At 34.6% G+C, this 16,239-nt stretch overlaps 1 protein-coding gene across 24 annotated transcripts in view; it reads left to right on the top strand.

Moving 5' to 3' along the window:
* Positions 1-16,239, top strand: part of TBC1D5 (TBC1 domain family member 5) — a 584,642-nt gene that overhangs the window by 324,571 nt on the left and 243,832 nt on the right. For all 24 annotated transcript variants that reach the window (XM_053598465.1, XM_053598460.1, XM_053598463.1 and 21 more), the window contains 3 exons: positions 13,407-13,515; positions 14,982-15,071; positions 15,176-15,250. In XM_053598465.1, coding sequence (XP_053454440.1) covers positions 15,218-15,250 — 33 coding nt within the window. In that variant the 5' untranslated portion in view covers positions 13,407-13,515; positions 14,982-15,071; positions 15,176-15,217. The remainder of the gene's footprint in view (positions 1-13,406; positions 13,516-14,981; positions 15,072-15,175; positions 15,251-16,239) is intronic.

Below are 16,239 nucleotides of genomic sequence, written 5' to 3'. Positions count from 1 at the left end.
AGATCAATGCCATTATCCTGAACCAGGCCAATGCCATCTGTGATCTCCAGCCCTCCAAGAAAAGGAAAAGTAATATAAATAAATCAATTTTAAAATGCAATTACATAAACTGAATTGTATTTTCTGCCTTTCTTATCCACATAAATTTCTCAAATTGTTGTTTGAGAAATTTATGTGGACGAGAAAGGTAGAAAAATCTGCACCAAAAGAAAAAAAAGGAGAAAAATTTAAAAAAGAATAAAATAAAGAATAAAAGGGGGCTAAAAACCGTAACCAAAATGGAGGAGCCCTGGATATTGAAGAAGGTAAAAATGAAAAAAATAAGAATACACTGAAACAAAACCAAACAAAAGAAAAAGCAACAATGGTAACAATATTAAGAGAAAAAACTAAAGAAAAAAATCAGGAAAAAAAGGCAAAACAAAAAAAAAAAGAGAAAATATGTGGAAAAAACATATACCACACAGAGAGGCACATATGTAAACATATAATAATTGCAATATATTGACTGACACAAGGTGGCGCTGTGGTGTTAGGAGAGGAAAAATACAAATGATATTTTTCACTGTATAGTGGTGACCTGAAGCCACTCTTCAGTTTCAGAGGAAGCCCAGACCTGTCTTCCTGATCTATTTGCTCCCAGTCAGGGCCTAGTCACTTTGCCAGCACTCCATCCCCTCAGGATTAGGATCCCAGAGGTCTCACCAGATCTCTCAGGTGGCATGTCTTTATCTTTCAAACAGTGCCCCCTATAACAAAGTTGGGGGGAATGGGCATGCTCAATTCACCCAGTAGACTGTTTCTCACAGGGCTTTTTCTTGAAACGGCAGCCTGCCCATAGCCAAGCCAATAGAAATTTCACTCTGCCCAGCACCCAGTCTCAACTGCCTGAAGCTACTTGAGTTCCCATGCTCATCCAAGCCCCTCCAAGGCATTCTAGAAAGCCGTCCAGTCCAAAAACAAAAACAGCAGGACAACCCTTTCTTACTTCCAGTCTTTGATGGGAGGGCTGCTGGCTAACCCATACCATGGCAGCTTCCCTCTGTGCTGCTTCTCCTCAGCTCCAGACCTCCTCACTGGCTCCTGGAGTCTCCTACTGCTTCACTGTGCCCCAGAGTGATGTTCCTGGATAGAAATTTGGGAGAGGACAGAAGGGAATGGTATAAATAAATAAAGGGAGAGTCTTCTATTTACCATCTTTATCATTGCATCCATCCTTGTTTCTCCTACTACCACTTGGGCTACTGATAGACCCTAAGAAAGAACCCATTTTCCTGCTTCTACATCCCTAGATGCCATTTCCAATAATAATATTTTTGATGGCACTATAGTAGAATGAGAATTTTCCTGTAGTGCTAATTTTTAACTTTCTAGTTGCATTTCATGCTTTATAGAATCATCTCTTTGGTTCATATGAAAATATCTGTGGTCATATAATTAAATTTTGTGGTATTCATTTAGGGATATCTGAATTCTTAGGTATATGGATAACAGAATAGCAAATGTAAAATACCAAAAGGTTTTTTGTCAAGTCAGAAGTAGATTTGAGTTCCACTGAAATAGATGAACTTTCAAATATATACTATACAATTTTAGCAGTAGAGAATACTTATGACTAACACGAGGCTTTTTTGAAATACAATTTAATTTGGACAAGGAAGTAGTGAGAAAATGGTTACTCTTTAATCTTTACTGTGATTTAGAGCTTTTTAAGAAATTAGTAATAAAAATACTGCTCCTACTGGTGTTCTAGTCTCTGTGGGAAATAGGGTGGGACTCAAATTAGGTCTTTATACCCATGATTTTTTCCTGGTAGGTCACATGATTTCGTGACTTCCCCCAACCCTTCCTCCTCCCTGACCAGAAAGGGGATTGTTCCCCCATCTTTTCTTTGGATGTACGGTAATATATCTGATACATCTGTTATTTAAAGATCACATTTCTAAGAGCTTCAGCCAAGTACAGTATAATCAGAAACTTAAAAATACAAGGGAAATATTAGAATGTCAAAAAAATCTAAAGTGGGCGGCGCCTGTGGCTCAGTCGGTAGGGTGCCAGCCCCATATACCGAGGGTGGCGGGTTTAAACCCGGCCCCGGCTGAACTGCAAACCAAAAAATAGCTGGGTGTTGTGGCAGGCGCCTGTAGTCCCAGCTACTCTGGAGGCTGAGGCAAGAGAATCGCTTAAGCCCAGGAGTTGGAGGTTGCTGTGAGCTGTGTGATGCCACGGCACTCTACCGAGGGTGATAAAGTGAGACTCTGTCTCTACAAAAAAAAAAAAATTTAAGTATATTTAATTATAGGAAAACTCTACCAATCCTTAGCTCTTCTAATTAGTCTTATTTCTCAGCCCCCCATTTTTTGATTAAAAGAGGTGAATATTTAAGATGTTAAAATAGGCTAAAATGTGTGGTAAGTGTAAAAGACTAGTTTGTTATCTTTATTTTTATAAAGACAAACTGACCAAATAATAAACAGGTATAGATTTATGATTGCTAAAAACTAAGATGTAATCCTTAAATGAATTGGAAGCTGATAACCTGACAACTCTGGGCATGAGAGAAATACCACTAGAAACAGAGTGGAAAGCTCCAAAAGCAAATCAGTTTGTTACTTAATGTAGGGACAAATAGCCATGCATTTTCAAATGTATACCACATCCGTACAAAAATGACTTTTAAGTCTTAGGGAGGTTTTCATACTCTCAACATTTTTATGCTGATGGAAGAATGGCAAATAGAACCAACTTGGAAGAAAGTTGGTTATATGGCATACGTTGACCTTTCATCATGCCAGATAATTGAGATTTTACAGTATTTTATTCAAGCACGGTTTTCAAAATTAGTGAGTATTTTATTTTAATTATAATTGTGTGAAGTTTTCTAGTAGCCTTCGGGTAGAGATGTTTCCTTGCCTTTTCAGAGGCTACATGAAATTGTTTTCCCAGTATATTAATCCAAAAAACTTGAAGTACATAATTGACTGTACCCTAAAGTTCATCATATGTTCAGTTTATCTTCATTTTAAATTCTGCTTTCCTGGTTCTTGCTGCCAGTCTGTTGTTAAGTAGAGTTATTTTAGACTCATGATTCAAATCTCCAGTGTGATTCTTTCTCCATCATTGACCATTTTAGGTAACCAATAGAAGTAACCCAGTCATTACTAACTTTCGTGTTCATGTTCATTTCTAACTTTCATGTTCGTGTGTGTGTGTGTGTGTGTGTCAGAAAAAGGAGTTGGGAAGAAGCAGGGCTAAGGGGAATAATGATAGACATAGAAACAACTACAGGAAGAGGTAATGAGATAGACGTAAGAAAGAAAAGAAATTATTACATCTGTATCTGATAGTCTTATTAGTAGCACCATTTATTTAGAATAATTACATACTTTTTTACATACATTACATACAAAATTACATCTCTTGTGGAATTTCAATGGTTTATTTAGCTACATGTATTGTTTAACTTTTAATACGTGTTTTCTTTCCCCAATTGCAATATACAGGGTGTCCATAAAGTTTGTGTGAATTGCACACTATCTTAAATCACACATGAACTTTATGGACACCCTGTATATGAGGATGTATTTATATGTGTATACATACTTATTTTTGTACATATATACCCTGTACCTTTATAGTTGTTACTTTAAAAAATGAATGTATATATAAGTGAATTGTTATCATCCTTAAAACATTTTTAGCTTTGCTATATAATACAGGCAACATTAGGCTATTCAAATTTAGGCTTCAATTAATTTAAATAACACATGTAGTTCTTCAGTTGCACCAGCCATATTTCACCTGCTTAGTAGCTATATGTAATTAGTGGTTGCTGTATTGGACAGTCAGATATACAACTTTTCTATCATCTCAGAAAGTTCTACTGGATTAGGCAGATCTAGAGGTTGTCAAGTAAATGATAAAGATTCAGTTAAAATATAACCCATTTTAGTCTTTTTAAGAGAAAGTATTTATTCTAAGCATACATGTATTTCTGTATGTGTAGTACACTGTTAGGTAACCCAGTCTTAGAAAACATGTTTTAAGAGATAGGATCAACTTTTTTTTTTCTTTCACTTAAGACAGGGTCCTCTGAGTAGGTAGGACTATAGGAACTGCAATACTGTGCCCACTTAATTTTTTTATTTTTTATAGAGACAGGGTCTTGCTATTCTGCTCAGGGTGGTCTCGAACTCCTATCCTCAAGCAGGGATTGCAAATGTGAGCCACTGGGCCTGGCCAGGAGTAAATTTTAATTAAGACATCAGATTTTGCTAAATAAATGCCTATTTCTAAATTACTAGAAAACAATTTGTTCTCGATTTTATAAGCATTTCCTTTACAGTATTGCTTATATACAGATTATGTGGCAAATTCTTTATCATAGAAAGTTAAATGTTAAACCCATGCCAGTTATCATAAATACCAAGGTAAATGAAGTGCAGTGGGAGTGGGTGTGGAAAGAAGGTGAGGAAGTTTGCAGAGAGATGTCTCAGAAGAGGATTTTTCTTTACTTACTAATTACTCTTTACTTACTATGTACAGGGAACATTAGTAAACCATGGAGTAGAAAATATATTCACTCTAGACAACTTCACAGAGTTTATGTGATATGAGATCCTTTTCTCTCATTTCTAAATGCTGATTCTTTGATTAGTAATATAATTACCTTTATCATGTGTCTAAATTTCTATAAAATTTAAAAATAAAAAGCTTTTTATAAAATTAAAAAGCTTGTTATACAGCTTTTCTTGATTCTTTTTTTGAAAGTATGATTGTTGAATTTATCTACTTTATATGACACTGAATTTAGAGGCTTTAAACATATTTTGAGGAAAATGATACATTAAAAAGGAGAATAGGAGCAGTGCCTGTGTCTCAAAGGAGTAGGGCACCAGCCCCATATGTTGGAGGTGGCAGGTTCAAACCCAGCCCCGGCCAAAAACTGCAAAAAAAAAAAAATACAAATAAAAGTAAAAAGGAGAATATTGCCCAAGCTCAGTGGCTCATGCCTATAATCTCAGTACTTTGGGAGTTCAGGGCAAGAGGATCCACTTGAGGCCAGGAGTTTGGAATAAGCCTGGGCAACATAGTGAGACCTCATCTCCACAAAATATAGAAGAAATTATTTGGGTGTGGTAGCGCATACCTATAGTAGTCTCTGGTAATCCGGAGCTGAGGCAGGAGGATCACTTAAGCCCAGAAGTTCGAGGCTGCAGTGAACTGTGATTGCACCATTGCCCTCTAGCTTGGGCAACACAGTGAGACACTAAGTGTTATGTATCACAGTCCATAACTGTTTTAACTCAGTTCTTTGTGTTCTTGTGGATATTGGTGTAAAGGCTCAAGATTTCTCAATTCAGAGCTCAATTTCAACTGGAAGCAAAACATCTCAAATGAATTTAACAAACCTCTGGTATTTGAACTATTCTTTGCCTTTGTCTCAGTGGAGCCTCATCATATGATAACACATTTCCCATAGACATATGAAAAACTCCATTTTAAGCTTGTGGGTAATTGTGAATTCTGTGTGTGTGTGTGTGTGTGTCTGATAATGTCCTGCTGTTTCATTTAAGGAAGGGGGGAAAAAAAGCTTTAAATAAAAGTAAGTTTTAAAAAATTCCTGATACAGGAAGCAAAAAAACCAGTACAGTTTCTAATTGCCTTTTAGAGACTCTGAGTTCCCTCATTACCTGTGATTTAAGCTAAAAATGAGGTAATTATAGATAACATCAGTGTTTATCTGGTTGATCTTGGCACCTGCAATCCTAATGTTGTAGCTTACCCATATCTGGTGCCACACTTTACGGTCTGATGCTGACATACCTAATTTACACTTCTCATATTTCCATTGATTTTAAGTTAGATGTTCCTTGTTCTATTTGAATAGTATTTTCAAAATCATACTTTTAAAATGAAAAGTATGTGCTCTTCTAAATATAATGTTGGGATTATGATGTAGTCCTTTCATTGATAGAAATCTTTCATTTATATATTTTGATACATATTAGAAACATTTAAAATTTTATTGTCCTTCTTGTCCATTGTGTTTGATAAAATGAATGTAACCATAATTAATATGGCAATTTTTAAGTATTGGCATACACTTTAAGATTATAAAATTGTATAAAACTTTTTGTATTAGGTTCAGCTTACTTATTTGTACTTCCTCAGCTTCAAATATTCTACCCATGTAACTCTGATGTAATCCTGTGTAGGATTAGATCATCCTTCATCCAGCCCTGGACTTTGGGTTCATTATCTCTCTAGTAATATCTCAATAAGATGATCATGGTTGGTTGGCTGACCTGGAAAACTACATGGTCATATCTGAAAGTTCCCTTCACTATCACCACCATCACTACCAGACTCTCTATATCCACGGTTCTCAGGCAGCCCAAAGCATGTTCTGTTTCTTTCTGTCTTCTACTGCTGTCTTTGACCTTTTGGGGTTCCCTAGGGTGACAATCCCTTTTCTTTTCCACTTAGCAATTTTATTATCAGTGGAAGCCTAAGTAACTATTCTTAACCAAGTATTAGAGATCTTTGCTACTAGCTTCTATGTAGCCCCTGAACACTTTGCCGTGGTTGTAGTTGTTTGGCTTTTTTAAGTTAGCCCCATAGGGACATTGTTTCCTGTACAACTGATGCCTGAAAATGGAGAAGCCATCATAAAAAATATACAGTATAAAATTAATGTTTTCTGTAGTGCATCACCATTTGGGACATTGATTCAGAAATTTTCTTGTCCTAAGTTAGGACATAATTTAGTCATTTATGAATCATTTAGTTTAAAAAGTATTTAGGCAATTTAGAAGGAACTAACTAGTTTCATACCGTGTTTATGTGTATATCTTGGGAAGATACTACATTAAAATGTGTAATTAGAAATAGAATAATCACCAGCCATATTTATTCACTGTATATTCTAATTAGTTTCCATGTCAAAAAGCCACTGCAGGAGGCTTAACTACGAAAATGGGTGTTCTTAGAAGACATCAATTGCTGCTGCAAAAGTTGATTTCATTCTTTGAGAAGTAATTGCCACACTCATGGCCAACCTATTTAATCAGTCACAGTGTTCTTTTCAGAGAAATGCTAGTGTAGGTTCAGAGTTCTCAACACAGTGCTTCTGGGGTAGTCACTATTAGTCTATTAACGTTAGCAGGAGAATGAAATCTACCCATCCCTGCCTTTTCCCTGCTTCCATGCTGATTGTTTTCAGGGACACAGTATCTGCAAAGTAGAGTAGTTGCCACTAGATGGCACTAATGCTTTGTTAAGGGCATGTTAAGGCCCAGGTCTTTCTCATCTATTCCATTTAATGTTTTTAGACGCCTAAGTGCCCTGCTTGTTCTTAGCTATCTGTAGCTGCTGTCTTTAATTTATCTTCTCAATGGAACTGGGGAAAACTTATCTGTATGTCCTTGGACTTGATATTCACAAACTAAAATCTGAAGAAAAAAGCATAGGCACCTCTTTCTCCTGCTTTGTTGCCAAAGGTCATTTTTGCCTTTGATGCCTGGAGTATCATGTTCCCTGTTAGTGTTTCTCATCTTCTATATTATTCCAGAAAGATAATTTCCTAATTCTAATTTTTTTCTGTTGACAAGTTATTTGATTTTGTTGAAGCTTAATTTCCTCATTCATAAAGAGAGTTTAAAGATACACACCGTCAGAGTACTCCTGTAGAGTTTAGAAGTGATTTACACATTATGTCATAAATGGATTTTTTAGCAATTTAATGAAATCATTTTCAGGTCTTTGTTATTCAGGCACATGCTATTTTTGTGTGTGTCGGACAAAGTTTAGCCATAACCTTTCCTATATTTTTGTTAATTAGTTACTGAAGAATTCTATTGACCAATATTTTTTATTATTTTCTCATGTCTTCCTTCAAGTTCAGGAGCAGGTCCACCATTCATATTTGTGATTGCAAAACACTTTCATTTTTGTCCAGCTCCCCTAAAACGGCCAAACATTTCAACATTTTGTCCTTTGGGGTCTGTGTAACCTTTGATAGCTCAATTCCTGGAGGTAGTATTTTAGTACCTGTGGTGCTACTATTATTTTATATCCTGAATTTCAATATTTAAGTATTAATATAAAACCATTTCTCCTTCCTCTGTACTACCAGTGTTTTGCATTAATCATTTTATTGTTGATTTGAATATCCATCTGTCCATTTCTTAACTTCATACATTTTAAGAAGTAAGGGTGTTAATCACATAGTAGGCACATAATAACTGTTGATTGTATTTACTCTATGTCACAGTTTATTGAAGAAACACTATTCCATAGAAGAGAAAGGCAATTAATATATTATCTTGTGGCCTTTATGCTCCTCTGTTGTTAGAGCTGTTCATCAGTTTGAGATGTTATGCCTTAATTAGAACTGTAAGTACCTATGAATAAATTTAAATGATTGTAAATTTCAGAGATAATGTTTCACAATTCACATGCCTCAGTCTCCTTTTCTCGGTACCAACACTGTAATCAAGGTACAGGGTCTTATTTAAGCTAACAAATAATTATCCTTCATTACATAAGTAGTATGTAACTTGACCTTAAAAGCCTGCTTAACTTGACAAGATAGCAATGAATCTAGCCACCAGCTGTGCCTGTATTTGCCAATTTCTTGGTACTTGTGAATAGGAGCTGATTTTGGAAAAAACTTTAGAAGTCATTGCTTCATACTTCCCTATCTAATCTGGAATTATTTTCGTTTTCGGGCCATGGAATGGCATGGTATCTCACAAATTATGATTCCTTTTGGTTTCAAAGTACTGTACATTTGAAATCTGTGCTTTTTGTTCACAAATCACAAGCCATTTAAACATACTTAGGGTTTCTGAGATGTATAGGCATACCCTAGAGTTATTACGAACCCACAAACCCCTTCAAGAAAGCGAGTAATATGATTTTTTTGTTTCCTAGTGCATGTAAAGATTGTGTTTACACTATTCTGTAGTGTATAAAGTGTGCAATAGTATCTAAAAAAAGTATAGAGCTTAATTTAAATTTAAATACTTAATTGCTAAAAAATTCTATTGATCATCCAAGCCTTCAGTGAAATTGCAGCCTTTTTGCTGGTGAAGAATCTTACCTTGATGGCTCCTGGCTCATCAGCATTGTGGCTGCTGAAAGTTGGGGTTGTTGTGGCACTTTCTGAAAATAAGATAGCAGTGAAGTGTGCCATATTGATGGACTATTCCTTTCTCTGTCACACATGATATGCTGTTTGGTAGCATTTTACATGTAGTAGAACTTCTCTCAAAATTGGAGTCATTCCTCTAAGACCTTCCACTGCTTTACTAACTAAGTTTATTTGATATTCTAAATCCTTGTCATTTTAACAATGTTCACAGCATCTTCACTTGGAGTAGATTTTATCTCAGGAAACCATTTTGTTTGTTCATCCAATGAAAGCAACTTCTCATCCATCATAGTTTCATCATGAGATTGCAGCTATTCAGTCACATCTTCAGGTTTCACTCCTAATTGTAGTTGTCTTGTTATTTCCACCCCATCTGCAGTTACTTCCTCTACTAAAGTCTTGAACTCCTCAAAGTCATTCATGAGGATTGGAATCAACTTCTTTCAGACTCTTGTTCATGTAGATAATCTGACTTCCTCCTATGAATCACAAATGTTTTTTTTTTATTTTTTTTTTACAAGTTTTTTTTTTGTTGTTGTTGGGGATTCATTGAGGGTACAATAAGCCAGGTTACACTGATTGCAATTGTTAGGTAAAGTCCCTCTTGCAATCATGTCTTGCCCCCATAAAGTCACAAATGTTTTTAATGACATCCAGTATAATAAATTTTTTAGAAGGTTTTCAATTTACTTTGCCCAGATACATCAAAGAAATCATTATCTATGCCAGTGATAGCCTTACAAAATGTATTTCTTCAAGAACAATAACAAAATTTAATTTTACTCCTTGATCCATGGGCTACAGAATGATGTATCAGCAGGCATGAAAACAGCATTGTCATTTATCAGACCTTTTGGGTAAAAAATTACATTGTCAGTGAGCAATAATATTTTGAAAAGAATCTTCTTTTCTGGTCAGTAGGTCTCCATAGTGGGTTTAAAATATGCAGTAAACTATGCTGTAAACAAATATACTGTCATCTGGCTTTTTGGTCCATTTATAAAGGCAGAGTAGATTTAAAATAATTCTATAGGATCCTAGATTTTCAGAATGGGAAATGAGCATTGGCTTCAACTTAAAGTCATCTTTGGCATTAGCCTCTACCAAGAGAGTCAGGCTTTCTTTTGAAGCTTTGAAGCTAGACATTGAATTCTCTTCTCTTGCTTTGAATGCCTTAGCTGGCATCTTCCAGTAGAAGACTCTTTTGTCTATATGGAAAATCTGTTTAGTGTAGCCACCTTCATCCATGATGTTACCTAGATAATCTGGATAGCTTACTGCAGCTTCTCCATCAGCACTTGCTGCTTCACCTTGCACTTTGATGTTCTGGAGAAAGCTTCTTTTCTTGAATCTCATGAATAAAACCTCTGCTAGACACAAACTTTTCTTTTACATCATCTTCCTTAATCTTCACAAAATTCAAGAGAGTAAGGACCTTGCTGTTGGATTAGGCTTTGGCTTGAGGGAATGTTGTGACTGGTTTGATATTCTATAAAGACCATTCAAAATTTCTTCCCATCAGCAAGAAGGCTTTCTTATCACTGTTTACTGGAGTAGCAGTTTTGGTGTGCTTTAAGATCTTTTTTTTTCTTCTTCCTTTTTTTTCTTTGCATTCACCAATTGCTACTTGATAACAGTAGACCCAGCTTTTTCCTACCTTTGTTTTCAATATATCTTCCTTACTAAACTTAATAATTTCTAGCTTTTGATTTAAATTGAGAGACATAAGACTCTCTTCCTTTCACTTGAACACTTAGAGGTCATTATAAGGTTGTTAGTTAGCCTAAATTCAATATTGCTTTGTGTCAGGGAATAGGGATACCCAAGAAGAGGAAGATAAGGAATACTGGGTCTGTGGAACAGTCAACAATCAACAATTATTGATTAACTTTGCTTTCTTATGGGTGTAGTTTGTGACACCCTAAAACAATTATAATAATAACATCAAAGATCACAGATTACCATAACAGATACAATGAAAATCTTGAAATATTGAGGGACTTACCAAATGTGACAGAGATACTGAATGAGCACAGGCTGATAGACTTGCCTAACACAGGTTACCACAGACTTTGAATTTGTAAAAAATGCAATATCTGTAAAATGTAATAAAATGAAATGACATAAAATGAGGTGTTCCTGTGCTCTTCCAATGTACTTATGTATTCATTGTTGATCTCATCTTTGAATAATGCTGAAACTATATAAAAACAAAACTTGAACCATTTGAGGTATGGATATATATGTGCAATTGGAAGAAGAAAATATTTAGAATATTGTAAATAATGCAAATGGATTAAAGTGATTTTAAAAAGTCGCAAGATTTCAGTGAATATTTCTTTCATCTTGGAGTGGCTAAGAATTACGTACATAATGGAAAATAATGGACAGAACAAGAAGAGAAAATAATGTTAGATCTTAATTATAGACAAAAAGCTTCAATTTGTTGACAGTCAAGATAATTGGGTTAAAAGAATTGGCTGACAAAGATAGGATGTCTTTAATGTTTGAAAAACATCTCTCTTGGATCAATAGTAGGGCATATGCTGATTATCCTTCTGAGAGCTTTTTGTATATTCTTTAAATTCTCATAATTAATTACTTGAGGTAGATGCTCTTATTATTCCATTTTACACATGAGGAAACTAAGGCATAGAGAGACTAGGAAACTTGTTCATGCTTGCATGTCTAGTAAATAGCGAGTAAGCTGTGTTTTTCCTGACTGCATGGTTGTCCTTTTCATACCAGGAGTGTGATTTTGATGTCCATGCTTTTAACCTCTATCTTGTACTGCTTAAAATGGGCAAAGAACAAGAAGGGAAGTTTTGAAAAAGAAGAAATCAAATGACCTAAAAACAATTTTTAAATTTTATTTCATTTTACTAAAAGAGTAATGAGAGTAAGAAATTTTTGTGGAGTGGTGATGGAAATTTCTAGCATGGGGTTGGAATGTTTGCCCTGTTTGGCAAAGTTACTTAGAAGCCCTTCTTTGCAGAAAGCTTGGTATGATTGGGGAAATGAAACATCAGATTAAAGCTGGAAGTTCTGCTAGTGGCAGTAGGGAATCTTACATTACCTTTGGTCACTCTTCAGGAACTGCGTGGTGAGGGTGCATCGTGCCCCATGGTCAGTATTTTGAACTTTAGGTGTGCACTTCCTTATGGTCATCTTTCTAAGCAAGGCTGTCCTTTCTCAAAATGAGTGGGGTCTTGCTAGTGGCAGCTGCATGATATAAACAAAGATTATTGAGAATTTTAGTGGCTTTTTATATAGGAAATCTCTAGGGTTTCGGCTTTGATAATAAATGTTCAAATATGAGTTTATTTTATTGTGGCATGATGGAATTTGAGAGAAGTTTCATGAGCTGATCTCAGTAGCTACAACTCAAATGATTCTTAATGTTTAGTTTGGTGCAAGATGCAGGGAATATAGGTCTAATTCCTTTATTCAAACTCAGTAAATGGTTTGGGACAATTAATTTCCGATTGTTTCCCAGCAGAGCAGATTTACTTGTATATTAATGAGGCACAGGTGTTAGGCCCCTGGTGTCTGCATGCCTGGGAGGCATATTTCGGTTGTTTATCTACTCAGCCATAGGTACTGCAAGGTACTCAAGCTTGCCTTTAACAATTTTACAGTGAGGCCTTTTAATTTTTTGATGTTTTTTCAAATTTTCCTACACCTGTTAAAATTTTAAAACTGATCGTGTAGGAAGAATTTGCAGAGGTTTCAATATTAAGTAGCATTAACGGTTAAAAAAAGTAGTCTTCTCTAATACTTAACTCCCCAGCTTGGCATTAAAGAAAAACAGGTTCATTTAAACAGATATTTCACTATATCTGTTGAGAAGCCAATATAATCAACATTACACCTTTTTGTTGTACATTTTTGAAGTGTGTATGTATATTTTGTCACAGTTAAAAACAGTCATTTATTTATATTAATATTCTTTTTTGTTGTTGTTTATACACTGAACTGCACTATCAGCATCTTAAAGGAAATGTAATAGCCTTCATAGAAATGAATTTCAATAGCTGGCATAATTATAGCTATCTACATATTCATTAAATCTACAGAAGAACTGTATCCAAAAAGACAGCCGTGCGTTTAGAAACAGTACACAACTAAATATATATGTTTTAAAAGTTGTATTTCTTAGACTTATTTAAAATTACTTTCCTGTAGCATTCCTCTCCAAGCAGATGAATTTTAACAAAAGGATTCCCATACTTTGGTTTCTTTCATGTAGGAAAGAATGGGAAGAACTATTTGTAAACAACAATTACTTGGCAACAATAAGGCAGAAGGGGATTAATGGGCAGCTGAGAAGCAGCAGGTTCCGCAGCATTTGCTGGAAGGTAAGAAGAAAATATTTATTTACAGTTTGTGGTTGCAATATATCAACACATTACCTGATGCCCTGGAAGATTACCCATGCAGGGGATCACTGCATTTTCCAAAAGACTTCACTCCCATTATTTTGCCCATATTTGTTTATCTTTCATAGGACATTTACTAATAAGTCCTGAATAACTGGTGATGGTAAAGGAATCCTGTGAGATAACTGTCTCTTTTCATCCGTTTTGTTGGTATAGTACTCAGAACAACACTTTAACGTTGCCCAGAGGCTTTTGCAGAATTTTTGAAGCTGGGCAAGAGAAGGGGATGGGGGAGGCTTTCAAGTTCCTGTTACATCAAGTTCCATCATTTAGTCCTCTTCCCTTTTTTCTTCATAACTAGCAAATGTAAAAGATTTTTTTCACATTTCTTTTGCTAAAAACACAAATTGAAGAGTAGCAAGAAGTAGAAGGAAATTGGGTTATTCTCCATCAGATGGAAAGGGCCATTGGTTACCAAAACCAGTAATAATAATCTGTAGTTATCTCTTCAGTTGCTTTAAATATTGTTTCTTTTTGTTCTCCAAAAATGAATTAGTTTATGTTTAGACTCATTTCTATACTGACTTCTACTGAAAGCTTTTTTGTTATCTGTGTACATAAATTGAGTGTACTGAGTTTGTGAAAAGTAAAGATAGTAAAGAACAAATGATGCATTAGACATTTTTAGATGTGATAATTTAGATTTAATACTTACAATATATTTTTCTTTTTTTAGATGTAGGCATTAAAGGCAGGAGACCTGTAACTAGAGTATTTATATAGAAAAATATATGTGCCCCACCCCTATTCACTGTTGTTTAACTTTTAGTATTTCTTTTTCTAAAAATAAACCTAAATCCAGTTTTACTTTAATGTTGTATTAAATTGACTAAATCAAATTTGTCTTTTTAAGACTGCTTGTTACTTTTATAAGCTGATTGCCAATTGTAAATTACATTTTGCTCTGTGAAAGAAATTCCTTTGTGTTTCAGGCTGTGTCCTCAGTCCTTAACTGCCTTTTGCTATAATTTACTTACTTATTTTAAGATAAAACCTTAAACTTAGTTTCTAACTAGATCTTGTGCTTCTTAATAATCCTCTATCACTTCATTAAGATTAGAATGTAAAAGGTGAGTTATACTTGGACCTCAATGCATTCTTCTTCCTTTCTAGTGTAAATCTTGTGGGGAGCGTGATTCCATTTGTGCTACAGCTTTTATGTCCTTGTTTTTTGGTTTTCTGATTGTTCACTTTTTAAATTTTCTAATTGTATATCTTTTAAATATCTCCAACTCATAAGTTATTAGAAATTGAAATAGAATGATTGTATAAATATGAAATATCTTGAATATGATCTCTTTAAATTTTCAAATAATTCTGTCTGGCATAGTTTTGCATTTTATATCTTTTGATTGTTAGAAAGTTTCCTCTTTGTTTCTTCACAGCTATTTCTTTGTGTTATTCCTCAAGATAAAAGTCAATGGATAAGTAGAATTAAAGAGTTAAGAGCATGGTATTGCAACATTAAAGAAATAGTAAGTAAATAATAAATTTAGTTGATGTGATTGTTTTCTTATGCATACTTAAAATTCAGCAGCCTCTAATTCTTGTGTGTATGTATTTTCTCTTTCTTTACCAGCATATTACAAATCCAAGGAAGGTTGTTGGCCAGCAAGATTTGATGATCAATAATCCCCTTTCACAGGATGAAGGGGTAAAGTTCCTCTTTATTCATATTTCAACCTCTTTTTCCTGTAAGAATATACTTACGTGCTTAGTTATCAATCACTGTGAAAACAATATCTCATGCCAACTATTTTCTTTATTACATATATGCTATTACCTAAAACCTGATGGAAACTGTTTTATGTTACATGCATAGTATACTGTGGGAAATTATCTATTTCTGTGGAAATAGCATTATCAGGGGTCTGTAGCATCTAAGAGTGAAATAGAAGAGCGTAAAGATGAGAATAGAACTGTGTCATCAAGTTTGCAATGTGGAATGAGGTGGCTCAGGAAAGCCTCATGGTAAAGTAGAGAAGGGTTCACTTGGCAAGACTAACTTCCAGGAAGAGAGAAGTAACTATTTGTAGTGAATGAGTCTGTGAAGAAGTTTAAAAAAAGATCAGGAAAAAGATTAGGCCTACTTCTACTCATATTCCAGTGAAGACTAGGAATAATTACTACTTTAAAGATAATATATAACTTTAGTTGTTGTTCTCTAATCTTTGTCTGCTTACCTGAGAATAGGTCTTTTTTCTATTTCATTATAATATTAGCATTTCTTTTTCTTAATGTAATAAGTATCATGTAGTCTTTGGTATAGGAGTATAAAATATTAAGTAATTTTTAAAACTTTTCCTAAATTTACATTTTAAAATATATGCTAAAACGTATTGGATTATCAAACCAAGTGTTGTAGAAAACATCATGTATCTTCAGTGCACTGGGAATTTAAGTCAGGTTCAAGCTGGAGCCACTTGACCAATGTGTCCTGCTCTAATCCAAGCACTTGGTATTGTTATACAGTAATAGTAGTAGATAGCTGTGAAGATTATCCTTCACTTTATATAATAGAAGTTCTAAAAATACACAATCCTTTCTCAGTATATGGGGGATTTTTTCCAGGACTTCTGTGGATACCAAAATTTGTAGGTATTTATGTCCCTTGTGTAAAGCAGTGTATTAGTTCTGTATAAT

Source organism: Nycticebus coucang, chromosome 8 (assembly GCF_027406575.1).
Source record: "Nycticebus coucang isolate mNycCou1 chromosome 8, mNycCou1.pri, whole genome shotgun sequence".
Lineage (NCBI taxonomy): Eukaryota > Metazoa > Chordata > Mammalia > Primates > Lorisidae > Nycticebus > Nycticebus coucang.
The sequence above is the reverse complement of the archived record's forward strand: the minus strand, read 5'-3'. Positions and strand labels throughout refer to the sequence as shown.